General features: G+C 44.1%; 1 protein-coding gene and 1 long non-coding RNA gene across 4 annotated transcripts; one reads left to right on the forward strand and one right to left on the reverse strand.

The window, feature by feature from the left end:
- Positions 1-1,474: 1,474 nt before the first annotated feature.
- On the reverse strand, positions 1,475-7,490 carry LOC140003129 (uncharacterized). Its single transcript, XR_011811138.1, has 3 exons — positions 7,359-7,490; positions 4,778-5,523; positions 1,475-3,384 (listed from the first exon to the last, which is right to left on the reverse strand). It is a non-coding gene; the product is annotated as an uncharacterized lncRNA (long non-coding RNA).
- On the forward strand, positions 5,517-26,856 carry IL12RB2 (interleukin 12 receptor subunit beta 2). Of its 3 annotated transcripts, none has more exons than XM_072041959.1 (17): positions 5,517-7,115; positions 9,296-9,355; positions 10,106-10,202; positions 10,561-10,887; positions 11,765-11,879; positions 12,934-13,112; positions 13,302-13,438; positions 13,754-13,898; positions 16,641-16,720; positions 19,836-20,046; positions 20,924-21,124; positions 22,210-22,311; positions 22,394-22,549; positions 22,806-22,943; positions 24,210-24,297; positions 25,117-25,216; positions 25,497-26,856. In XM_072041959.1, exons 3-17 carry the CDS (start codon positions 10,145-10,147, stop codon positions 26,013-26,015), a joined length of 2,556 nt encoding a protein of 851 aa, XP_071898060.1. In that variant the 5' UTR covers positions 5,517-7,115; positions 9,296-9,355; positions 10,106-10,144; the 3' UTR covers positions 26,016-26,856. The 3 variants fall into 3 exon arrangements, with proteins under 3 accessions (XP_071898060.1, XP_038038610.2, XP_071898061.1); XM_038182682.2 differs by lacking the exon at positions 5,517-7,115 and adding an exon at positions 7,447-7,589; XM_072041960.1 differs by lacking the exon at positions 5,517-7,115 and adding an exon at positions 7,447-7,589 and having other exon boundaries at positions 25,500-26,856.

The raw sequence follows: 26,856 nt of genomic DNA on the forward strand, positions 1-26,856 counted from the left end.
ATTTACCGAGTAGTATTTTACCTGAAAAGATGTGGTAGGTTTGTTCTTGAGAAGCAGCAAACTGTTTCCAAGCCTGAAATGTTACTCTTACATGCAAGCTAGTCTAAAATTAGTGATTGCTGCCTGTGCAGGAAGGAAATTGTAAAAGAACAGCCACATACTATCAGCAGCCAAAATGTGAGGTGTGGAAGATATTTTTTTCAATGTCCACATCCTGAGACTTGAGCTGCCTATGTTGCCTGAACAAGCAACATGCGCGGGGTGTTTACTGCTACATGGAAGTGCTTGGTTTTGTGTTGTGTTTTTTTTTCAGAAAAAATGAACCGAAAGTGTGATCTTACATTTCAGGCACCTGCTGTATAAAGTCTGAACACGTAGCGTTGCTAAATTACCCTAGGAGAGATACCTGCAGATGGATTTGTGGATGAAGGAGGCTAGTTCCTTTCCCGTTGAGGAAATCACCACATGCAGTCGTGCAGGGCTGAATCCTCTGCCCCCCTCTCGCCATTCACACATTCTTCATCAGTGGCACGACTGCCACGGGTTTTGCTGGGGCTGAAGGAAGCCTTTCTTCTCTACGTGTGCAAATGGATGCATCTGGTGAATAAGGACTGGTTACCGGGGGAGACAGAAGGAGAAGGGCACAAATATACAACGCAGTTTCCCTCTCCCCTCCTGCTAACCCATTTAGATGGTGGTGATGGGTTAGGTATGGAATAGACCCCTGTGATGCTTGCCTCTGGCAATGAATGTGCATAAACTGCCCAGAGCATGATGAAAGCTGGGATTCTGCCAGCAGCCTGGCACCACGTTGTGTCCTCAGTTTCAGATTGTACCCGTTAGACGTGCTCCTGACTCTGCTTTTTGTCTTTGACTGCTTTGACCTTGCAAGGCCCTTGCATCAGGCCCGAGCCCGCTTTCCACCAAGTGCAGTGCTTAGTGGTAAAAACCAGCATCCTGAGTGACGGGAATTGAGCTAGCTGTTATGCAAGCACGACACCAAAATCCTTGCAGCAGGCAACTCTTGAATATATGGACGGCTCAGCACTCAGAATCAAATCACGCTGTCATTCTTAATACAGCTTCTTTAACATCTACAGATTCCCTTCCTTCCCCAAATATTACGAGCTCTCTAATTCCCGGTTCCAGCACTTCCCAACCTTTTTCCAAGTTTGGTTGTATTGTTGGCAGCTGAATCTCGTGGCGGTGAGTTCCACAGGTTTTTTACCAGTTTGGCAATGAGTTTCATGGGCTCTTCAGCTTTCTTGTAGCATGGGTTCGATGTGCAGCTGAGGCACGTAAAGGAAGCGTGTGCTGACTAAAGTCTGTCTCCACAGACAATATAGACCAAAAAGCATTGATCTCTCACTTATGTACCACTCAACCTGTGAGACTGCAGACTCATCTATACATTATCCCATGCAAGTGAAATCTGTATGTAATTATTTTATGACAAGACTTTTCTTTTTTTATGGCTAATGAGTAACACAGAGAAATCAGCTGCTGTCGAAGTACAGTGTGGGAGAACTTCGCACGGTGCTGCCGTTCCTGATGTACAGAAGCAGTGACCCTGCCTCCTTATCTTGGTGTCTGTCCTGAAGATACAGATAAAGCCCTCAGAGAATCCATGCTCACCAGCCTGAGGACGAGCTCTGTAACAGGAATGCTCTTAGTGCAAGCCACTCATTTAAATGTAAAGTAATTAAATTTCAAACCACTCTAGTTCCTGACCCAGAGAGATGCACCATGGCTGCTCCTCATTGCTATTCACACATCTAACACAACCTCAGGAAAAAAAATGGCAAGAGAGAACAAAGTAGAAAGGAGTAAGAAAATGGAAAGCAACCTTTTCAAAGCTCAGACAGGCTCTGACAACAGCAAAGTCATTCATTGCCAGCTCTTATCTGCAGCCACTGTGTCAGTACAGGGTGTATCAGGTGTGATTGTGTACCAGTGGGAATTCTAAGCTCAGATGGAAAATTGTTATTGACAGCATGATACAGGTTAGTCAGAGACACCGTCCTCTGGGACGTGTTGCTTGCTGCTCCCCTTCAAAAAGTATGTTTAAAAATTAATTAAACTAAATGCTTAACAAATAAAAGGAATGCGTACTAAGATATGCATTAAATATGCATCACTAGTTACAATTATAATCATTTATGCTGCTGCAGCCACCATCCCATGCATCCTGTTTGAGCGTTTGAAGCACAGGAGAGCTGGCTTTCAGTCTCGGCTCAGCCACCAGCTGTCTGCAACCAAGTCACTTCGCCTCAGTTTCTTATCCACAGAGCCAGGGCAGTAATAATTGCTGTTTCCTGTAAAGCTTCAGGATCTAGAGTCTAGCACCGTAAAACATCCAGTAATAGGAACAGTACAAGAAAATGAAGATAACGGAAACGTTCAATGAGTAATCTTGTGCTGCTCGTTTTTATTCTGCATGTGCTTGTCAGAATACTCCATGCTGAAAGATTTATAAGCATTTGCTTATCCATAAATTGTGGAAAAGATTTAGCTACAGATAAATGTGCTACAGAGGGTAAAATTTGATTAAAAACTTTAGTTAGAGTTTCACAAAGCAAAATGACAACAGTAAACATCTGGGGATTTCTGAATGCAAAGACAAAAGATCAAAGCCCAGGTTGTGACCAAGACTTGCAAGCAAAGCTGCAAATAAATGCTTGGATCAGCAAAATCATTCTGAACACAAAGCAACTGAAAAATGACAGCAGGTGAAATGGTTACACAATGGAAGTACAAATATTCACTAAAAATACGCTATTTGGCATGCCTCATATTTCTTAGCCTTCAACAGGATTCATTCTTTAAGAGGGAAGAGAAGCTTTTCAAAGGGCAGAAGGACTGAGCACAGCAGCAGAGACTGAAACTAAACTTGAATTTCGTAGAAGAGGATGTGAGAAGTCGGGCTGTGGTTTTGTGTCTTTACTAGCTTCACTGAATGTTAGCTTCATAAAGCCAAATCCTATGAAAATGTCACTTGTAAAACAATGGAAGCAGCACTAGGATAAAATATCAAAGCAAGCATTAAACACAATAAATACAACACAAGGTACAAAAGTGATCAGTTAAAGAAGACTTCAGGATTGCTATTTACCAAAGCAGTCAAGTCTTTCCTTAATAGAGAGAAACCAGTCTTGGCACACGAATATTAAAAAACAACAACAAAACAACAACAATAAAACCTCCATAGTTCTTAACTTCATAAAGATGCCAGATGACAGCGTGTATCCTACATCTTCCATATGATTTCCTAGACTTGTACTGTGGGAGCGGCCAAATTTAGGGTTTCCACCTCTTCCACTGGGGCCTGAGTCATGTTCTTCCACATCAAATTGGATCAAAGGACTGGTGGGGCTAAAATGTCAGCTGGCAAAACATGAAAAAATGGTATTAATGATGATTTTTCAGGCAGGCGTTTCCCTGCTTTGAGCTACAATCTGGATCACACCAGCACAGTGGCTGGGACCCTGGCGACAGAGGCAAGGAGCTGCCATCGCAAGGGTGGGAACTGCACAAATTGCAGCCGGTGCCAGAAAATAGCTCCCCAAAAGGAACTTTTGGGAAAGGTGGCCTGAACAAGAGAATTTAAATGCAAGGGCAGACTGCTAATGTAAGAATTGGGAGGCCACTGAGCAAGGCTGGTCAAGACGCTTAAAGAGGGAAAGGAAAGGAAAGGAAAGGAAAGGAAAGGAAAGGAAAGGAAAGGAAAGGAAAGGAAAGGAAAGGAAAGGAAAGGAAAGGAAAGGAAAGGAAAGGAAAGGAAAGGAAAGGAAAGGAAAGGAAAGGAAAGGAAAGGAAAGGAAAGGAAAGGAAAGGAAAGGAAAGGAAAGGAAAGGAAAGGAAAGGAAAGGAAAGGAAAGGAAAGGAAAGGAAAGGAAAGGAAAGGAACATGGAATTTTGTTGGGAAAAAAAAATAAAATAAAGGGAAGAATTAAAAACCTGTGGCACACTTTTCAAAAGAACGGGGATGCAAACACTGCAACAGCTTTCCCTAAGCTAGAGTAGACAATGTGGTAAAACCAAGAGCTCCAGAGAAAGTCACCAAGGGAATGCATTAAAGAAACAACCATTACTCTTCCATGGCTGATGACAATCACTGCAGATGTTTTGGATATACTCACATTCTCTTTCCTGGCTTTTAAGCACTCAATAATTAACTCCCAGCGATCTGTCACTCTTCACGTATCATTTTGTTGGTGATGACTCACAACCATTCCTTCACAATTACTCTTTCTCAAGGTTATTTCCAGATCTACCACTTGACATAACCAGAGAGTGTAAGGTCTACACCTGCTGATTTCACTTTTGAATTTGAATTCTGTTTTCTTCAGCAATAATTTTAACATTAGCACTTGTCTATTTTCTGACCGAGTTCCAGTCTTCTTTCATCAATCATCATCTTTAACTTTCTCTGATTGCATTAAAACATTTAGAAAAAAGGCAGCTTTTCACCATTTACAACTTCTTGTACTTAAAAATTTTTACGTGTACTTATTATTCTTATTATTTAAATCTTGTATTTAAAATACGCAAAGATAGCATTTTTTCCTTGCAAAGGCTGAGTAAGCCATTCCCAATCTGTTTTGTTTTAGAAATCTCCTTTTATGTGTACTTTTCTTTCCCAGATAAAATATTTCATCTTTCACTTCTAGAAGCTGAGCAGGAATTGCCAGTGATAGTATACACATGGATTTCATTACATCATGAACATCAGCTTTATTTTCACTGTATACACGGAACATCCATGTTCTGTACTCACTGTTTGCCTTTGTCCCAGCATTCATCGGATTATGAGAGTGGGCTGAAGCAGAAAGCATTCTGCTGGTTTATCTACCACTGGTGATTCCCTTCAGATCTGTAGCACTGGAGGCTGTGGTAGACCTGATGGAGAGGCATGGTAACACCAAACCCGTATCTCATACCTCCCTGCCTCTGTTTCTGTAAGCACCATAATGTTGTAGGCAGTAAATGACAGGAGACAGTTCACAATTCTCCCCCGGCAGCAGGCTCCACCCAAGGTAACAGGATTCTCTGAAGCGCATACTCAACCAGCGACCGTATGCCTTGCGTTTACAGTCATGCACTGGCAAATTCTCAGTTTGATCACGGAGGCTTCACCCCTCGAAAACCAGCTTACTGGAACAGCAGGCCTGCTCTCAGCACCATGCAGCTGTGGATCTCAGAAGGCACAACGTTGCCTGAGCTGTAAGACCCCGCTGCAACCATTAACGAAGATTCATGACGGCCTTTCTTTGGCCTCCCTGCTACAGCCCCCTGCTTTGCTACCAATGCTCCTCAGAGCACCGACACCACGATCAGCAGCCACCACGTTATGTCAGCTCTTGGTGGTGCTTTCCCAGGCTTCATTTTCAGAACTGCAGACGCCACCTCCTCGCAGAGAGCAGATGACTCCGTACTTTCCTTGACATCATCCTCTGGCCCAGGCAGCTCTCGGGGCGCAGGCCGGCTGGCACAGCACTCGGCAGCTCCGTTTGCAGCAGGGGCCTGCACAGAATCACAGAATTTCTAGGTTGGAAGAGACCTCAAGATCATCGAGTCCAACCTCTAACCTAACACTAACAGTCCCCACTAAACCATATCCCTAAGCTAGATAAAGATAAGGTCGCCCCTGAGCCTCCTGAGCCTCCTCTTCTCCAGGCCTTGTCCTCCTGCTCCTTCCGTGCAGCCAAGCCCTGGATGAAGGCCTCGGTGGGACATCTGGCTGCAGGGAGCACGCTGTTTTCTTTATGATCCTGAAGTTCTCAGTGTTTGCCTGTGCAGCACCAAGCCTTTACTCAGATTTGTGGGAGGCAACACAGAATTACCTTGGGCTCGGCCTGTAAGACAGAGCCTTGCTCCGTCGCCTCGAAGGAACACCCAGCACACAACGTACTGGGCTAGTCCGCATGGCTGGCAGCAAAAACCATTTTCAATCCATTTCTGGAATGCAGTAGCATTCGAAATAAGAATAATACTTAGCAAATATTTTGCTTCAAAGCCTGGTAGAATAGCAGAGGGTTTATAAAACATCTGGAGTATCAAAGCTGTTCCGTGACAGTTCTTGGGAACACACGCGCTATTTCGACACAGCTCAATGAGAAGGAATCACATGAAAAAGCAGACTTTGGTGTTAAGCCTTAGGCAAAAAGAAAGAAAAAAAGAAAGTAGCTGCACCTTATGATAGGCACTGGATCGGTGTTTTCAGTTTAGTTTCCCGTCATCACGAGGCAAAATTCTGATCACTCGGGCCACCTGACGGGCACCTTCCCTTAAACGCCTCATTGATGAGTAAAATGCTACTCAAGTTTTGCTAGTGCCAGTTGAGCACCTCATGTAACGGCTGCGTAATTTTTTTTCAAAAAATGAAAAGCAAATACACCCAGAGAGGGGGAGCAATGGACAGGGTACCAGAGATGAGACTTCATATGAAATCCTCTTGGAGTCCTATGTTAAAATGACACGAATCCTGGCTTTACAGGCTGTAGATGAAGCGCGTGCTGGGAAGAAGTGTTGTAAAAAGTGTAAACTAAAAAAAGACAGAGGGGAAATAAGTTATATACTTAAAAGGAAACTGGTGATATTTGGAGTTTCACAGGGTACAGACTTGCACAGTGCGTGCATAGTATTTCTGTGAACTTCGTCAGCACTTTCTTCTGTCTAGAAAAAAAGTGCTAATGTTATACAGGGATTTGGAAGAGAGACAAAGTGTACTAGGGGTTCAAGCTCAAAGACTCTGGACTCTACAACTTAATGCTTCCTATAATCGTTTGTTTGGATGTCAGTCCCCAAAACACCTTTGCTTCAATACTCAAGCTAGTAAAAATTACTATGAAGCAAACTCTGCCGGGAAGGCTGAGTTTGTTATCGACGCCTAACAAAGAGGAGGGACAATAGTTAACGGGGACCTTGTTAATGATGAGCTCTTTCAGATATGGTGGCAGTCCACCAGCGGGCTGATTGAAAAATTGGGAAAGGCAGCATGGACCCGTGCTGAAATAACCACGGGGGTGCAGAGGAGCAGAGGCTGCACCTGAGGACAGGCTCCTCTGTCTTGCGCTGCGGTTGCCTGAGCACTTCTCGTTGCAGTCTACCAGCAGGTAGTGAGAGTTATACTTTGGGTTTCACAGGCTTTTTTCTTTCTTTCTTTTTCTTTTTTCTTTTTTTTTTTTTATTCTGGTAATCTTCACCCTTTTCTCATACCTAGGCTTTCTGTAATTGAAATTTCCTGTGCCTTGCCTTCCCTGAGAGAAAAACGGGGGCTGGGAAGGAGGGGAGGGGGAGGGAATCTGTGAGTAGAGCTAACTTCTGAGCCAGCCTCTTTCAGCAAACCTCCTTCTTACCTCTTCATCTCCCCCCTCGGCCGCCCCCGGCCCCGTCCAGCCCCGAGCTCTCAGCCCCGGCCGGCACCCGGGACCCCACCGGGACCCCCGGGAGGGTGAGCCCGGGGCCGGGCGGAGCCGATCGGCGCTGAGGGGAGGCGGAACGGGCCGGGCCGGGGCGGGCCGGAGCCGCCGTGCACATGCGGGAGGCTCCCGGAGGCTGCGGGCTGAGACGAGCGGCGCGGCCGCCCGGTGAGTACCCCCGACGGGGCGGGCGGGCGGGCGGCTCCGGGTGGCTCCGGAGCTTTTTTGGGGGGGCATCCCCGGTTCCTACAAGCCGGCTGAAGGCAGGGGGGGAGCCGCCGTGCTCCGGCAGCCGCCGTGCTGAAGCGTGAGGGCTTTGTTGTGAGGGGCAGAGGCGGTGCTCAGCCCCCCCGCACGCAGCGACACCCGGGCAGCCCCCGGGGCTCCCGCACACACGGGCTGTGCCCCTCGTGTGCTGCTCAGCAAGACATTTTCTCTCTTTTTTCCCACACCGGCGTGGAATCTGGGGATTTTCTTTTTTTTTTTTTCTTCTTTTTTCTTTTTTTTTTCTTTTTTTTTTCTTTTTTTTTTTTTTCTTTCTTTTCTTTTCTTTTCTTTCATTTTTTTTTTTTAATTTTTTTTTTTATTATTTTACAAAAGCTTGCCGTGTATCTTTAGTCCAAGCAAAAGCCTATTTCTCCTTCTTTCCCTCCTCTTTTGCTCCTGTCGTGCTTCAGACGGCTGGCTGCTCTCTTTTGATGCTGCCTTGAGTTATCCAGCGCCCGCCCGGCGAGCCAGCGCCTGAAATTACTTGAAGAAACCCCGCTTTTGTGTGGTGACTCAGGTGTTTGGGGTACAGTTGTGCTGCCTGAGGATGTTTACAGCGCCGGGGCGATTTCAGTTTTTTGGAAAGCAGGGCATTTACTTGAAGACCTCGGGCGCTGCGATTGCTCATCCCGAGCACCTACAGACCTGGGCGTTACGTGCACCGCTAGGGCTGGGGCGCTGCAGCATTTTGGGCTGAAGAACCCCTGGATTTAAACAAAAAGCACGGTGTTTATGCATTTTGGACAATTATTTTATATTTCCCATCATATGAGAGTTCATTTTCTTAAACAAATGTGGGATGGCTCCTGTCTCGTTACACAAAACCAACCCGAAATAACTTTTTTATGCATTAATACACGTACCAAACGTTATATTATCGATGCGTCCCCTGGAAGTGCCCCTCCGCAGTAGCAAGAGGGGTGATCAGGCTGTGAAGTTTCGCTTTGCAGTGGTTTGCTTGAAATAATGACATCAGGCTGTTAAAATAGCTGCGTCTCTGCGGCGGGTCAGAGGCTATGGAAAATGGTCACTGGTGTGTGCTGTGCCGAAGGACCTGAGGCGCTCTCGCTTCTGCGAGAAAAAAAAGGAAACAGTTGTGAATGCTGATAAAAACATCTCAAAAGCTCTGTGTTGTTTGGTTTATCCTTAACAACGTGCTCACTACCTATGTCTGCATTTTTTTGTTTTTATTTTTTGTTAGGGTAGAGTTAAATGTTCATAAATAAGCTGGGTGTGATGTTTTTCACTTTGGAAACTCATCTAAAGGAATTACAAGGTTGCTAGTTCCCAAAGTCACATCCGACATTTAATGCACGATGCTTCAGCTCTGGGAATCTTCAGTCTGTGTTAGTCACCCGGCATGAAATCAACTCCTTTGGCTTTGGGGAAATCAACTCCTTTGGGTTTGGGGGCATCCCTGGGAAGTCTGGGCATGGATCTGCTGAAATGTTTTTGGTAATGGGGCTGCTGCATCCCTCACCTGCAGCAGTGGACGTCGTATCTGACTCCAGACTGACAGTCGGGTTTTCCTGCCTAGCAGACGCCCTTAGTCGCTCCTCACTGTTCATTAACTTGTCCTTAACTCCCTCTCCCTGGTGTTCCCACAGCGCTAGGCTGCTGCCTCCAAATGCGTGCCACGGCTGCCTGCCCCTGCGGAGATGTGAGAGGTGAGCCAAGTGTCCGGGCTGGGCGCTGGGAAGCACCAGGCGTTTCTACCACATCTCTTCTGCTCTGGATTTGGCATGTTAAAACGTTGTCTTGGGGAGAAATAGCACATGTTCTTACCCCCCGAGAAGCTGCAGGGGGTGGAAGGTGAGGGGGCATCATGTAAATGTCTGTGAGGATCCCCAGGAGAGAATTAAGAAGCTTGAGAGTTGCTGTTTCTATGTACTGGGTGTTCAAACCTCCCTGGTATGATGTGTTCTTTCTGCTGAAGGCCCTGCCAAATTTTGGCTGTTAGGCAGCTGCAAGGAGCTGGAGAAGTTTACTTTAAAATTTTGGGATCTATTCACTTCTGCACAAAAGTGGAAGGCAGGAGGTGTGAGAGCAGAAATGCAAAAGGGAAATCTTCATCCTTTGCACTAGGGGTACTTAGGGTCTGCTCTGGGTGCATATCACAATAAGATTTTTGGTTCTGGGCTTGCAGGGCATCTTTGGGAAGGAAGAGAGCAAGAATGTCTGTTTTGAAAGCGCAGAGTTGTAAAGTACCTGCAGTTCTGACATTCCTCTAGCTATTGAGCCTGTCTCTAGGGAGAACCAGGCTGAAAATCAGCAGCTGCACAGGACAGCATCTTGAGAGTCACTGCGCGATGTCAGCAGAGACAGTTAATTAGAAAGGACCCATAAAATAAGCATTTTGAATTTTGTGAAGTTAAAAAATACTACCAATATTTTAAAACGATTTTTTCACTTTTTAGGAACAGGTAAAAGGTACTCATTTCTCTGTAGGAAGCAAAATGTTATTTGCATGGATTGTGCCTGCAGCAGTTTGTTTGTTGATGCACTTCACAGCAGGTAAGGCTTTATATATATATATATATATATATATATATATATATATAAATTATCACTTAAAAGAAGCACTCTTGCTACTTAGTTTTTTCTCTCAGCAGTGAGAAAACAGATTGGATTGGTAGATTTTGTCTCGGGTTGTGCTTTTTCGTACAGTAACTGGTAGCGAGGCTTTGGTTTCTGATCTCCAGGTAATCGGATCAGTGAAGACTGTGCACAACAATATATTACGAGTTACATATGCAGAGACAGGAATTCTTACATTAAAAATCCGGGAAGACCCTCTTCCTAGAGGGCAGCATGCTTTACAGACTGAATGATGTATTCATTTTAAAGTTTTTTTTTCCCTATTTTGTTGCAGAAGCGTGCAGTAAAGGAAACGTGGCTGCTAACAAACTTCCCCACGGGGTCGCAGAAATATGTGACAAAGGAAATATGACTGCTAACTCTGCTTCACATGTCCAGCCTGGAACTAACATTACCCTCTCGTGCCAGCTGAAACAACTGAAATACAACGAGCAGTGCAAGATAGCTATTTTCTTTAACAGTTCCGAACTAATTATTAATTACGGCACTTCCGTGAGCACCAAATTTCAAGTCCTGACATATGGCAAGCACATGTTTACTTGCAAAATAGTTTGTGAATACAAGAAAAAACTCATTTGTGGAGTCGATATAATGTCTGGAAGTAAGGAGAATTTCATTATTTCTTGTTCTTAAACGTTTTCTGGGATTCCTCTGAGACTTATGTTAAGAACTAGTATGTGGGTGGCCTTTTCCAGGAAGGGTGCTGTGTTTTATTAGCTTTGTATCTAAAATATTGCTGGCTGGAACTATGCAACAAAAGGGGGCTTCCACACCCGGATTCCCAGCCACCCCCATGGATGTTGGGATCTGGAGGGCTCTGCGTTCATGTCTGGCCCTCTGCACCCACTGTGTATCACTGTGCAACCTCTGAAAAAGCTAATGTGCTGCTTCACGTGTAGTGGCACTTAAATGCTACCCAACTTCCTCATTTACTATTGTGGAACGAAGGGGTTCCAGTAATTGAAAAAACGAGAGGTGCTGAATGAAACTGCTTGTTCAGAGCAAGCAGAATAATGCTCACTCTCTCCTGTTCTACGCTTGAAATACACCAGGCTCTTCAGGACACAGGAGACTTGCGAGAATAATTCTAAGGAAATTTTAGATTTTCTTCTTGTTGTAGAAGAGCAACTGCTGCAGCAGTAGTCATCTTCTGCATGAGTGCTTTGGTGCCCTATTTTATTTTATTTTTTTAAAAAAAATGGGATAATGGTTGACTGCTTCAAGCAAAGCTTGGGGTGCCCAGTCTGATAGTTGTTCAGCACTTGTATTCATTTGGTATCCTTGCAAGTTCACTGCGGGTTTGCTCTCAAGAGACTGCATGATAGATTTGGCTATTTTCACATACAGCGACCTCTGAATACTTTGCACTTACTCGCTTGTCTTTAAAAAACAAGCAAACAAAACCAAACCCCAGCATTTCTTCATATTTCTCCTCTCAACAATTTTAAGGAAGAAACTGATGAGAATATCTGTTTAAGATCCTCCAGATCAGCCAAGAAACGTGTCATGTATCCAGTATGGGACAGATGGCAGTCCTACCTGCACCTGGGATAAAGGAAGGCTTACATACATAAACACTACATACGTAATACAGTAAGTAACACAGGGGAGTAGGCACTTTAATACCTGTAAGAATAACTTAGAGGGTTTTTTAATTTTATTTTTGCACTGTTTGTTACAGATCCAACCTTTTTAGCAAATCACACAAGAGTTGCTTTATGAATCGATCAGTCCAAGGCTGCCATTAACTCTCTCTGCTGAAAAAAACCTTTCCTGTTTACATTTGTGTGTGCTGCACAGCAGTGGTTTACTCACTTCTGGGTTAAGTGGGTAAAGAGAATAAGCCAAGTCATGGCTCCTGTTTTTGAAAGAGATTGTTAATAGTGGGAGTAGTCTTAAAACGGCAGCTTACACCCGCTGTTCTCCTGCAGTGGATTTTCTCTATTTAGTGATTATGTGATTAGCAATGCCTGCAACAGAAAAGCTCTATTCAAGCAAGTGTGTGGGTAGAAAGAATTAATTGACGCTTGCAATCAGCTGGACAGACTGAACTACTGCCTGTTTATTTTTGGAGGTACTGTATGTGACCATCTCCTTGTCCTGCTAAGCTCACTATTGCCTGCTTCTCTTGGCCAAAGTAGGAGCAGCATTCCTAGTTTATAGAAACTCATCATTGCTCCTTAAGCAGAAGGATACTAGATGGTTAATTCCCAGAAGAGGAGGGAAGGATGAGTCCTGTAAGTGTTGCAATGGCACATAGAAATACAGCAGTGCTTGCTAGAAATTTATTAAGTGTATTATAAAATGAGACAGATCAGCCCGAAGCAATGTGATAGAATCATCTCTGATTCAGGTGGAGGAAAGTACATGGAGAAGCTAAAGGAGTTACCTTTACAATGGGCTGAATGACAGATTGAGAATTAAAAGTCGTGTTTGAAGCCATACCATCTGACCCTTAGACTACAGATAAATTAAATATTTAATCACCGATTAACATAATCATTTAAGTTGTTCAAAGAGTCACAGTCTCAGCAGATCCGAACCAGCACAGTTGGGTAGAGATGTATGCTATACCTCTGTGAACTCAGGGATTTAACTTTCACAGGGTACAGGGACGTGTTAACCGAGAGGATTTGTTCTTTTCTAGGCTGTCAGATGGCACTGACATCTTCTGTTTTCTAGAAGAAAATCTGAGTAATAAATTCGGCTCGCTGGTTCTGAGCAAGAAGTTGAATTTTGACTCCACTTACACAGTTGTGGTTGCCGCCTCCAACGAACTAGGAAGTGCTTTTTCACAGCCACTCATGTTCATGTTGATAGACATAGGTAAATGTATTACTTACCTTCGTTCAGTTAGAGCAAAGTGAAAACAGTTTGAGCACTGTGCCTTTGTTGCTTAAACCTGTCAGAAGAAGTTATCCATCCAGTCTCAACTCGTTATTCTATTTTCCATTAACCCTCCAGTTGTGAGGCATGCTTGAGTGCCATTTTCTTGTTTTTGTTTTTTGCCTCTAGTGAAACCACATCCTCCGAGATTGTTGGTGGAATTTGAAAATTCTGTGACAAATTTCTCATTTGTTTGGCACGACGAAGTACGAGCGCAGCACTGTAGAATAAGATACCGTCCGCTTACTGGTTACGCCTGGAACACGGTAATCCTTTGTTGGAGAATGGAGGAAGTTGTAATCCTTGGAGGTTGCTTTAATATCCTTGTTTCTTTTTGGAGTCAGTTTTTCCAAATTGGCCTCTCTCTGCTCTCTAGCATCATATTTAAGAAAAACTATTGACTACTAATCAAAACCTCCGTCATTGGTCTAAAACTGAAAGAAAGTAAAACTTGGAAGTCTTTGTATTTATTTTAAATGCTGAATGCATTGCTTGAAGTTGAGTAAAATACACAAACAGAATATTTATCAACTTTATTTCTTTGCAAGTTTAACGTTATATGTCCTTTATCTCCATTAAAGGTTGAAAACGTCAATAGTGAAAATTTCAGTCTTTATGGTCTGGAGCCTCATACAGAATACGAATTTCAGGTTAGCTGTAAAATTCATCCTGAGAGGGGACTGTGGAGTAACTGGAGCACGTTCCAAACCCAGACTCCAGAAGCAGGTAACACAAGATGTGGCTTGGTACACTATGCTTGTCTGTGAAGTGTACATAGAAGTGTAAATTTTAGGTAATGAATTCAAAATGCTGCTTGGTTTTCAGTCCTGGTTAGATGCTCTGTAAATCCAGAAACAAAGCCAACAGAGAAGTGAATTTGTGTAACAGAACGGCCTTCCTCATGAACAAACAAGTAAACTGTTTAAGTTTCTTATGAAAAAGGAATTTCAAGAGCTCATTGAGAAATTCTGAAGGATTTATTCTTTTGACATTGCTGGAAGTTGGAGAAATTCTCTCCATGTTGCCTGAAGCCTTAGCAGCAGCCTCCTGCATCCCTGCACATCTGGAAAAGTCAGAGAAAGTTTGTGCAGCTTAAATGGGAAAAGGAAAACGTTTTGTATTGGTCATATTTAAGCATTTTACTGAATTTCTACAATAATAGCATACAAAAGTCAGGATGGCTGCCAAGCGGCCCTCAGTCACTAAGGAACCTCAGGTTTGGGAAGCACTCTCTGGGTTCTTGAGCTCACTTGACAATTTGCTGAGGAGCTGAACGAATCGGCCAGGACACTGCCTGTTCTGTCAGCTTCAACAGACCTGAGGGAGGTTTTAACAAAAAGGTTTGATTTTGCCAATTCATCTTTTTCCAAGTAAAGAAAATATTTCCTTTGGAGAACTCCCAAGTCGCTTCCTCCACTAAGGAGTGGAGTCATTGGAGATCCGAATGGTTTTAACCTGGCCACATTCCGGAGAGCAGTCCCCTAATGAACTGCAACGTGAGCAGATGATGTTTCCTGCTTCACAGGACTGCACAGCAGATTCCAGGGAACACACAGTGCAAATTTGAGGCCAATTGTGTTAGTTTGTACCAGTTCTAACACTAGAGGTCTTGGCGGTGCTGCGGGCTCCTGTATGTGCTTGCTTGGCTTCCCACTGAGCTGTACGAAGTCACAGGCTGCAGAACTGTCAGTTCTGATGAAAGAAGAAAGCTTCTCAGAAGTCTGTGCTTTAACAAAGATGTGTTGGCTGCTTTGGCATTCTCTCCTTTCATACTGTACTTGGCTTTCGTTGCTCCTTTTTTTGTGAATTACTATAAGACCTTCAGGCTCCTGCAGTTATTACTCATGCTGTTTACCACTACTGACAGCATCAGTTTCTGTAAGAAGCATTGATTGATGCAGAAGGTGTGAACTTTTCCTTCCCTCCCCCACCTTCCTCTCAACAGTTTTCTTACTTTCCTGATGCAGTCCGGGTTGCTATGCTACTTGTGGTCAGCATTCCTCCTCCCCAGCCCGTGCTGTAAAACAAGAATATTTCCAACTAATCAATGTCTTCTGACATCAGACTAAGTGTTAGCAAGGTGAGGTGACGAGCTCTGTCTGCACAATGGTTACTCTTCTCCAAAGAAGTTGAAGTTCTACTCCAGAATTTTACAAATTTAACAAATTCAGGAGTATACCTTTTTAAGGTGCTTTTTTTTTTCCTTTCTTTTTTTTTTTTCCACGTTTCACCAGGCCTGAGCTGCCACAAAAAACTTGCTTTATGCGAGCACTGTTCTAAAGTGAGCATTTTTTTCTAGCTAACTTATATAGTTCACATGTGAAATGAACCTTAAAATCTGGGCTGGAGTCCAACAGAGGCAATCTGATTTATTTTTTTTTCCTGCTTTGAGCTCGCCGCTTCCTCCCTCGCTCACAGGGAGTGCATTCGGATTTTATTTCTTCTGTGGGTCCTGTTTCTTTTCTCTATTCCTGTCGCTATGTGCAGTGGATACAGGATTGATGGTTCTTAACATTGCTGGTATTGAGGATTTTTTTCTGTCCTTTAATTTAGTAAGTAACAGACAGCCCTAGTCCCATTCTAGGTGGGGCTGGGCATCAACTGCCTGCTGCTTATGTTATCCGTGACACTTATTATTGTAATTTTATTAGTTTATTGTGTGCCGGGACCTTGAGGAACCAAGCTTTATTATCTTTTATCACACTGGCTTTCTTTGTATATCTTTATCTGATTCTGAACTGTTTGAGCACACTGTTCACCAGCTTTTGCAGCGAGAAGTTTGCTTTAGTGTTATTTTGGAAGATTTACTCAAAACTGTAAAGTTGAATGAGTATCAAGCAGTCTAAACACCACGGGTTTTCCGGAAGTATCTTCCCAGGACTGGCTGTGATTCTGCTCGCTGTTTTGACTACTAAATGTTAATTCTGTAAACATAATGAAAATCTTGGAAAGAACCAGGCTTTAAAACTACCTTTGACAAGGTCCTACCCAACTAGCTGTTAAAGACATTTATTGCCCAGATCTAGATAGCAAGGAGCGGGTACACAAAATTCCCATCACCTTAAGCTGTCCGTTGTTTTAGAATTGATATAGCCAGCCCCAAGGACCTTCATTAGCCCAACTTCTATGCAAAGGTCAGAACTCGTACTGTCACTGTGATTTATAGGCTTCCGTGAAAGTCAGTGATTACAGAGTGCAAAATAGTACCTGGAACAGCATAGCCCTCTCTTATTCTTGTGGTTTGGTCTCTGTGTGACTGCAGCTGAGCTCCAGCTGGAACAGCAAATATAGACTTAAAATACAAGATAATACCTTAAAGGCCACAGCACGTTACATCATTTCAGAGAGATTTTAAATCCTAAATTTTAGTCATTTCAGGATTTTTACCTATGCAGCCTATTCAATGTCTTGTTTGTTTGCTTCAAAATACAGTCATTAATTCTGCTCCCTTTTTTCTTTGACATCCAGTGCCCACTGGTCTCTTAGATGTCTGGTACAAAATGCAGGATGTGGACTCTCAAACGCAGAACATTTCTCTTTTTTGGAAGGTAAGACATTTAGGTAAAACTAGAGCATATACAGTAATAATCAGCAACTTTGGAGGGTGAACTCTACTTTACATATTTGCTGGAAGGGTGTTTAACCAGACAGAGCACAGGGCTCTCACCACTGCTTTGTCCAGAGATATAGAATAACTCTGCTACCCGAGGCTTTCCTCACCAAGGTTTAATCAAATCTTTTTCTGTCTAGAATGTCCCTTTAAACTATTTTTCTGTACAGGTGTGAAACAAGCAACAGGCAAGCCACATGCAAAACAGTTGGCTAATAATAAAGCTGCAAATCTGAAACTGGACAAACTCAGTGCAAGTATTTTCATATACAAGGGGCAGAAAATATTTGGTTGTTTGGGTCTGCTCAGTAAGCTGGAGGGCTGGTGGCTGAGGCCCTACAAAGGAAATTATGATGTCTCAAATGGAAAGTAGCTTCAAAAGAATTCAGATTAAAACTCAATTGAATAACCTGCGGATTAAAAATTCCACGTTACTATACAATTTGGGCTCTTTTCTAACAACATGCTCAGTGAAAGTTTGTCTTCGGGCAGCAAGGAGCTGTCAGTGACATCTCTCCCACATCGTGCTTCGGATCCTGACCTCAGGGACCGCATTAACAGAGGGAAGCAAGGCAGCCAGCCATAAATAAAAATGTGTCGCTTGGCTTTACAGGCTCCTTATCGCATCCTTTCTGTGGAACTTGATGCAGAAAGGTGCCATACAAGGTGCTCAGTAACTCAGTTTCTCCAGTCTTAACCAATACAGCACTAAGAAGTCAGGTCTTAGGAGGGGTGTTCAGATTGTGGGGTGTTTGTTGCAGTGTTTTTTTCAAACCCATTAAGATATATATATTTTTTAAGCTTACATTTTCTTTGACTTGCAGTTTTCAATCTGTAGTTAATCTTCCAAATGCTATATCTCCTCTCCACAACAAGTAGTACTGCACTGTAAGTGAAAGCAGCAATTCTCGGGTAATTATTTGACTTTGTGGCTTTAAGATGTTTACCTTGCAGTGGAGTGCTGGCAACACTTTCTTTATCTACACGGACTTCCTGTAGTATCATTCATAAAATGGGTGTGATAACGTTGTTTTTATAGTTTTCAGAACAGATCCAAGGCAGAAGACGCAGACAGTACAATGTACTACCAGTGTATGTTTTCGTGTTTTCCCATTAATTAATACCAAGGAAACTAGTGCCAGAGACACTGCCAAAGTGTTTGTAAAACTGCAAACATTTTCCTATTTTTAAGGGTTTTTTCCCCACTTCCTTTTGTTTGGTTTTGTTTTGTTATGACCAAAAAAAAAAAAAAAATCAACAAAAACCCAAACAGCCAAACAAATTAACTAAGTACGTAGGAACTGTAGGAAACTGTGAAACTGATAGTATGAAGAGTGCGCTCAGTCACCCAGAGTGGAAAAAACAGCACCATAAGTGTTACAAGTGACAGTATAGACTGACTCTTCAAAGCGATGTGTATTTAAGTGGTTGCGTTTAAATAGTTCTTTATCTCATTGTGGCTTTTATCAAAATTCTAGATTTCACCGAAATCAAAACTTGCTCATTTTTACGTATCTAGCTATGCAGTCAGTGCTCTTTTTCCCCTTGTGAGAAGTGTGACTTCAATCTGAAGAAACAGAGATCGGTATCTTGCACTGCCCCTGGTGATGTTTCTGTTCGGAAGGGCAGCAGGTCACCAGCTAAAGAGCTTCACTGAACTGGACTTACACAGGAATATATAAATAAATAGGAAATAAAAAGAAAGATATGTAACCTTAAGAGAGAATTTCAGGTAAAATGTGTGCTCTTGTCCCTATAATCAGGGAATTAACTCAGTTACACTTTTGCTTCAAAAAACAACAAACCCAGCAATCTGGTATGAAGAATACCCAACGTGACAAAGATGCAGGGTCTAATAAATTTAGGGAGGGAGAGATTCCAGGGGTCCTTCTTTCGGAGGGTCATAACTGCTACCAGGGAACTCTGTTCAGCAACTGAATGCTGGGCATACAAAAAGGGAAACATCTTTGTGGAGGCACTAAATCGTCAGGTAGCACATTATCAGGTTATGATCTGGAGAAGGAGAAGAACGTGGCACTTACCAAAAGGTGAGATGGGAAAAATGCAGGCAGATGCTGTGGATTCCTAAGAGAGGAACGATGAAGGAGCTGGAACAAGGTTTGGGAACGGGAAGGACAGGTCACAGGGCTGGGCTACAGCAAAATCAAAGGGAGAACTCAACACAGGTGTTACATCTTACAGCTGGTACACAGATGTGCAAAATAATGGGAAAAGGGAAACTGCAGCCAGTATACTGGTCGATAAAGCCAGGAAAAGTTTGGAAAGTACATTTTTTTTTTTTTTTTAGTAATAAAAATACCAGTTCATTTGTGAATAGTATTCTCAGGCTGGTACTGAGGAGGAACTATATTGTCTTTAAAATGCCATAACCGTACTAAAGGCCAACAGATCTCTTAAAAAAAAAAAAAAAAGCAGTCCCTCTAGCAGTGCCATGCCATGTTTCCTCTTTCTTTAGAAAAGAAAATAGTAAAAACTGCTCATCTGTTACCAAGAACATTAGCCGGAATTTGTTATTGTCCAGCCAGTCACATTGTCACTGTAAGTAGCCTCTTCTGTGTTAGAACAAAAAGGGAGGAATAAAAAATTTCCTCCAGGTGAAAGCTCCTGACTTACACTGGGTACCCTGAGCATCTGAACTGGGGAGATGCCCTGAAGCCACCATCTGCCACAGGGCAGGAGATCTGGAGATCCAGAAAAAGGCTTTTTTTTGGAGGGCTGATAGCAGGCTGATAGCCTGCACAAGGCAAGAGATATGTCTGATCTTCTAATTATGGTCACTGGCTCCCAGGAGGTGGTGAAATGTTACTTTGGATGTAGTGTGTCTTGGAAAGGAAGAAAAGGGAGCCAAACCAGTGCCTCCCTCCTGGGGCAGTTCTGAAACCTTCCCAGGCAGCTCCTCGGTTTGGTACAATCAAAGGGTGTTTGCAATGCACCGAATGATGGTTATTGTTGGGTTTTTATTGTTATTTATTATTCCCCCTCTCTCCCAGTCCTTGGTCCTGTCAATGCTAAGAACTGTGTTTTCTTTTCAGGCTCTGAGCAAGTCAGAAGCAAAAGGCAGAATCCTGCAGTACACGGTGACCTTTGAAGCACTAAATCGCGGCGGTCCCAAAGCAGAGGTTACCACACAGACCAGTTACACCAGAACCACTGCGAAGCTGGACTACAGGATAACAGTCACTGCTGACAACTCGAGGGGAAGCTCACCGCCTGCAGTCATCATCACTGACCTAGGCATCGGGGGTAAGGGGCTGAGCCACGGGAAATAATATTCGTGCCACAAAAGCATCCAGATCCTGCCACTTTGTGCTCCCTAGGGTTGATCTCAGTGAATCTGCAGTGGCTGGAGTTAGATCCAGTTACAAATATTGTCAAGGGCAAGGGTGCAGGTTCGTGACGAGTCAAGTTGCCCTGAATTAGTCCAGCTGTAATTGTAACTCCTTCTGCTGGCACGGGTGGAAGCCTCCCTGTAAGCTGGGCAGGCTGACACAGCAGCAAAGAAACTATGCCAAATGAAATAAAATAAAAATAAAAATCAGGGGAGAGGGCAGAAACGCAGGGAGAGTGATGGTGAGGGGAAATCACAGCAGAAATAGAACTGCGTATGATTTCATGGAGGCAGTAAGGCAACGACTGTTTTGCAGGCTCAGTCCAATTGTGTTTGTTACCAAAAAAAAAAACACATTCAGAAAAGATGTTGGTGTTTTGAAAAACTGGGGACTTTCCCCACATTTTCTCCTGGGCCTGTCTGTGGAAGGAAGAACTTTGGTCTTGTGGGAATCTTGCGTGTTTGTGGTTGTAAGGCAGGAGCAGGGGCGTTACTGGGTGCTGTGTTGGGATCTTTCTAGGGCTTGGGGGTGGCAGAAACAAAGCTATGGATGTTCAGACCACCACACCGTGAGACAAGGTAAGGCTATGGCTGTATTCCTGCCAGCACAGGCAGATTTCACCCTGGTAATCACGACCTTTTCTTCCAATTTTAGTTTATTTTCATACACTGCATAGCATCAAACTGGATAAAACACAGTAAAACACGTAGCAAACTTCTCAAGTCCACCTGGTTAAGGCAGTTTGTGCTGATGGTGTGGTTTTTGTTTGGTTGTTCTTTCTTCCATGTAAGATTTACCTCCTCCTCAGAAAGTTTCCGCTCTCCCGATGGGAAATGGCAGCATCTTTGTCAGCTGGAAACCTCCCAAAAAATTCACTGCATCCATCAATGGCTACATAGTGGAATGGATGGACACACACAGGAAGAAGAGCCTCGCACCTCCTCCGACCTGGGTAAAGCTCGTAGCATCCAACCTGTCTACAGTGATATCAGGTAACTGCCACACAGAGATAGGACAGTGCTGAAGTGCCACTTTATTTTGGAAACTGTTTAGGAAACAAGTCAGGTTCTAATTTTTACTAATTCAGCATAAGAAATTGCGGTATTTAAAGCTTTCTGTATAGGAAGAAAAAAATTCAATGGTTGCTTGGAGTTCGACTCAGCGAGTCCCTCAACTGAGATTTATACCTTGTAAGTAGAATGCCTCAAAAAAAAAAAAAAATCAGTCCTTCTGAAATGAAATAAGACATTTAAAACTCAGCTGGAACACAAGATGAAAGACTTAACAGTATTTCCATTGTAGCAGTTATTTGCTAATCATCCAAACCAGCAGCTGTATTCTTTATATCAGCTATAGCTGTGAAGTTACAGAGTGACAGCCAGTGTTGTTCTAGTTAGGATTTCCCGTTTTCCATCCTGGTGTTGTGCCTCCCTGGATTTTAAATCTCTGCTCTTGGGCAACTGGAAAACAAAAAACAAACAAAAAAAAAAAAACACAAAACAACAACAACAAAACCAGCAAGTTCATGCTATTACTTCGTAGTCTGTTTTGAAAAATAGAAAAATAAATTACTGTCACTCATTCATAACCCCCATTAAACATTTTGGGGGAAGGATGTTCATACGAAGTCATGAGGAAGAAAGGTTGTTAGGTTTGTGTGCCTCCTTGGCGACCTTACACACAGCAAAACCCTCTATGGCATATTGTAGAGTAATAAGCTGTGTAAGAGCCACTTTCCTCCTCTGCTTACCTTGAGCACAAAACGTGGTCCAAGGTTTTCTTTGGAGGATCCAGGTCTTCTGACAGCCACTGCTTCATGAAACAGCAAAGGGGTTCACCCTTGAGGAGTGTCAGTATGGCTTTTTAATACACGTTGAGGTTGTGCCAAGCTAAATAGGAGACCATGATGCATTTTTTTTTCTTACTTTATGAAAGATGTGTAATAAATGAGACAGTTCATCTCAGATCCGAGCAGGTAATGAAAATATTTAGCCATAACTGTAAATACTTTATTTGGATAATTATCATTTTTATTTTTATTTTTATTTTTATTTTTATTTATTTTTATTTTTTTTAGAACACATAAAAGATAACGTGTGCTACGACATCAGTGTATTTGCACTTTATCAGGACAGAGCTGGACGAGTGGCATCAGTCAGGGGATACTCGAGAGAAAAAGGTAAATCGCAGTAATGCCCTTCCAGAGATTTTTAAGCCAGCTTAAATCGTTCAGCTTTAAAAGTCAGCCTTGTGTTTTGTAGCACCATCAGCTGGGCCCCAGATATACACAACGCCACAGACAAATGGTGTCTTGGTTTCGTGGGAGGACATCCCTTCCCACCAGCAAATGGGCTGCATCACGGCGTACAACATATACCTGCGAAAAAAGGACAGCGAGGGAGCTCCGGCTGTCTACGGTAGGTGTCTGGTGAAAAACGACGTGGTGTGCACGTGCTGTGCATTGAGGGGAGAGGGGTGGGGGGACAGATGCCTTCAGACAGCTCTGTATGGCTGAGGAGTCACAGAGACACTCTGTAGTGAGGTTTAGCAGCAAGGTTCAGATGCAGAGCTCTGCTCCATGCTCCAAGGTTGGGAAATCCCATTCTTTAGCGTTAAACACAGTAAAAAACGTGTGCTAGGTGCTTCATTTTCTTCTCCCTCTCTTCCTTTCAGCCATTTCTAATGCAACTTCCCAACGCGAATTTTACATCACAAACCTACAACGCGGTGAGAATTACATCCTCTGGATGACAGCGTCAACGGCTGCTGGGGAGAGCCCCTGGGGCAACAGGGAGCTGGTCTGCTTGGAAAGTAATGAAGCTCTTGGTCTCTTGCCCCCAGCAGAGAGGTTCTGTCCCTGGCCCAGTGTTTTCCACAAACTAAAGAGGAAAAGAAGGGTTTGACCCTTTCAAATTGCTTGCCCAGGTGTTTGTGCACATCAGGTTCTGGCACAGATATCTATGTACAGGTCTTGCTTGCCTCAAAGTCTCCCATGGGAACCCTCACTGTGGTACAGGAGCAGCCGTCACCTCAAAGACATAGGGAGCACAGAATTACGAGTGAGCTTGTGTAGTGTGCAAGGCTATCTTGTGTGGTCCCTGCTTCTGTGCTGCCCAGGGGATGCAAAAACGAGCCCCTTTGCAAAAGATTTTTGAGCACAGACAACAGAAGTAATCAGGTTTTGTCCTGCAAGGTGAATTGTTTTGATCATATTTGTTTTAAGCCCAGATCAAAAAAAATTGAAAAGGTATTAGATAAAATTTGTGCTCAAGTGCTGTCAAAAGGTTTATTCTGCTCAGTTTCCTCAGTGTGCCACAACAGGAATCAGAGTGGAGAACGGGAACCTGAGCTGTAAACACAGCACACGGCAGCAGCTGCAGCAGGCACAGGCTCACGCACTTGGAGCACGAACTATGGACAACAGCTCTGGTTTAACAGCTCCATGCTGTGCAGACCCACCTGCAAACTGAGAGAAGGCTCTGACTTCTAAGCAGCCGAGCTGTACGAGTTCAGAAATACATCGCCACAGCCTGGCGATGCTGCACAGCCCTCTGGAGGCACGCTCGTTTCATGGTCACAGAAGTCTGGGGAGTTAAAACAATCTGGACAAGTTAAAAGTTTTCCCAGCAGAAAAGTGTGGATTTCTGAAAGTTACATTTAAAATAGATGGTGCAAGCACATTGAAGCCAAACTATTCACTGAGCCCAGTTAAACCACTGATGGTTTATTAAACACGTACTAAAGAGCTCCCTAAGATCTTCTCTACTTAACACCACTCCCTTGATTTCCTCTGCCAGGGGCAGGTTCAGTACTAGAGGAGAGACCAGCAATTGCATATTCTGGATTGAGGGCTATCGAGAGGCAGTGGTAGACCTTCTAATGTGACAATGAACCATTTTCTCCAAAAGCCATCAGTCCATTCAGATTCCTGATTTTAAGCCTAAAAATTTTTGGTATCTTTTAAGAGTGCAAGCACTATAGTCAAGCCATGGTTGTTGTCCAATTTGAATGCAGATATTTAATTTTTTTTTTTTTTCTTATTTAAAAATACCAAAATGTGCGTGTTCTGTATTTCAGGTGCTGTGGACTGGCTCATCGTTGTACTTACGTGCAGCTTCTTCGTGTTTTCAGTCTGCGTGTGCTCCATGCGTCCTGCAAGAAAAGTGTGAGTACATCGACCTGTTTGGGTTCAGTAACAGATAGCAGTTCTGGTAGGAGGCGCAGGAATGTGCTTTCAGGACATCTTGGGGCAGAGAGAGGATTGTTTTGAAGAAAGGTTTCAGATTACGAGCGTAAGAAAACAAACTGTGCTTAAAATATAGCAGTGGTTCATAGCTCAGATTGTTTAATCTAGAGCTTAAGGCTTCCACTGAAATGAATTTGTCGTACAATCCTTGGAATGAAGTCAGGCTGTGACTAAAAGCCATTTTTCTTTACAGCAACCCGAACACCTCCCCAAGCTGCCCTTCCAGGACTGCAGGTCGGGGCCGTGCCCAGCACGCTGTGCTGGGTGCTGCTCTTACTCATAAACACCTAACGAGGGCTGGCAGGAAGACGATGCTGCGCAGCATTTATTTTTGCTAAATCAGGAGTTGCTCAGCATTACCTCACCCCTGGCCTCATACCTGGGAAACGTGAGCACCCAGAGCAAGCACCCCCGGATTTGAACTAGGACTGGGGGATTTGAACTAAGATTTGAACTAAGACTGGGGGAATTATTGTGTGCTCTTGAAGTGTTGCGATGGCCCCAAACATTTGAAAAAGCATAAATCAAAAGCTGTTCTGTCCAGTCAGCCAAAACCAATGCATTCCCCAAAACTTCATCAAGATCTGTCCGTCCCACACAGGCCGGGTTTCTGCTGATCTGTGATTACACAGACCTCGTCAGTAATTACACACACAAGCAGCACAGCCCAGTGCAGCAGCACTCGCAGATATCGGCATTTTAATGCCGATAATTTAATTTCTCTTGTTCCATTTGCAGGTTGTACTCTCTGCTTTCTGCCACCATGCCCCAGTGGCACGACAAAGCCATCCCCGATCCAGCTAACGCGACGTGGGCTAGGAGTTACGCTGCTGTGAAGGTAAATCATGCTGTTCTTCTCCTAATCCCCAACATCTTCAGCGGAAAAAGCAATCAGAGCTTTGTGCGTCGGTAAGCTCTTAATGCAGCAAATCCAGCAATTTCTGGCGCTGGATAAGCCCTGCTTCATGTTGCAGTGTGCATCACACAAAGGCAAGCACAACGCAGAGGTTTTTGCTTCTAGCAGTAGCTGCTGTGCAGAGGTGTTTGCATTTCAGGGGTGGGAGGCTGCAAGGTGCTGCCTGCAGGATTAACGTGGCTGCTGTCCGTGTGCCCCTCAGCAGGGCGAGCTGAGCGTGCCCTCCAGCCTGTTCCTGCGGGACACAAGCAGCTTCGAAGAGCCCGAAACCATAGAAGTCGAGGAGGGCTTCACGAAGACAGACTCCCAGATTTTCCACGAGAAGCTCATCTTCGGCAAGGTTCACGGCAGAGAAAATCACGACTGGCAATCGGAAAGCAGCTTTGGGAAGCAGGAGTCGGAGTACAAGGCTCTGCCCAGCACAACGGACGGGGACAGCTATGAACATCAGCTCCCGTACTTGTACAGAAGGATGGCAGAGGTGACAGAACAGATGCAGCCTGCTCCCGAGTACCTCGCTAACCCCATCTCCGACAGAGCTGCGGGCTACCTGCCCGCGGGCATCCTGGCCCCTGCGACGGACACCGCCGCCGAGCAGCAGGAGCTCGAGTGCAGCCCCATCTCTGTCTTTCCAACCACTTTTCTGCCGCCCGTGTTTTCCTACGGAGGGAAACTGAATTTGGACACGGTGAGACTGAACGGCAGCTCTTTCACGAGGTAGGGGGGCAGAACGGTCCGGCCTTGATTTCTGCACTTGGTGGAGTATTTCAGCGTGTTTCACTGCAGCCGGTACAACAACTCGTATGTGACACCTCCAGGGGACAAAAGCCAACTCCCAAACCTCTCCAGCAGTGCCAGGCATGCCTTACAGAGCATGCTAAGGTAGAATTAAAGACAGAAGAGCCAGGATTGCTGGGGCTCAGCAGCCTGCCTTTTTGAGAGTTTAATTGCTCAGGCTGCCTTTATACAGCCTGGGTACCCCCAGGTCCCTGTCCCACTGACCACACGCAACCAAGTCTGGCTTGAACTACATCAGACAAGCTAAAAATCATTTAAAATGATGCTTGCCCAGAAGAAAAAGCGCTGATTTCAGTAAGGGTCAGCCCTCAGCATCTGACAGGATCACGGTTGCAGCCTGTGCTCCAGCTGCACCCAAGTGAGAAATGCGACATTTGGAAATCTGCAGGAGCTGCTGCTAAACCTACACGCCCAATACCCCACAAACAGCGTTCCTCAAAGAGAGGGAACACTGGCACGAAGTCGTTGCATCCCCATGACCCTGGTGCTACAGCCCCACGCAGGCCCCAAAGGCTGTGAGATTTGTTATTTCTGCAGCAGGGCTGAGCAGCTCCATCAGCCCCCATGGCTCAGTTTGGAGAAATCCTCAGCAGAAATTAAGGAAGAGGCAGCACATGGGTACAGTAAGTCAAATGGACCGTGGAGAATTTAAATGATTTATTGAAGTGTTCTAATTACAGGTTTGAAGCACGTGTTACACACGTAATGACTCTGTTTACTCGGTGTAGATATGTGATGCGTATTTATAAATAGGATGTTGGGAA

Source organism: Anas platyrhynchos, chromosome 8, assembly GCF_047663525.1.
Source record: "Anas platyrhynchos isolate ZD024472 breed Pekin duck chromosome 8, IASCAAS_PekinDuck_T2T, whole genome shotgun sequence".
Classification (NCBI taxonomy): domain Eukaryota; kingdom Metazoa; phylum Chordata; class Aves; order Anseriformes; family Anatidae; genus Anas; species Anas platyrhynchos.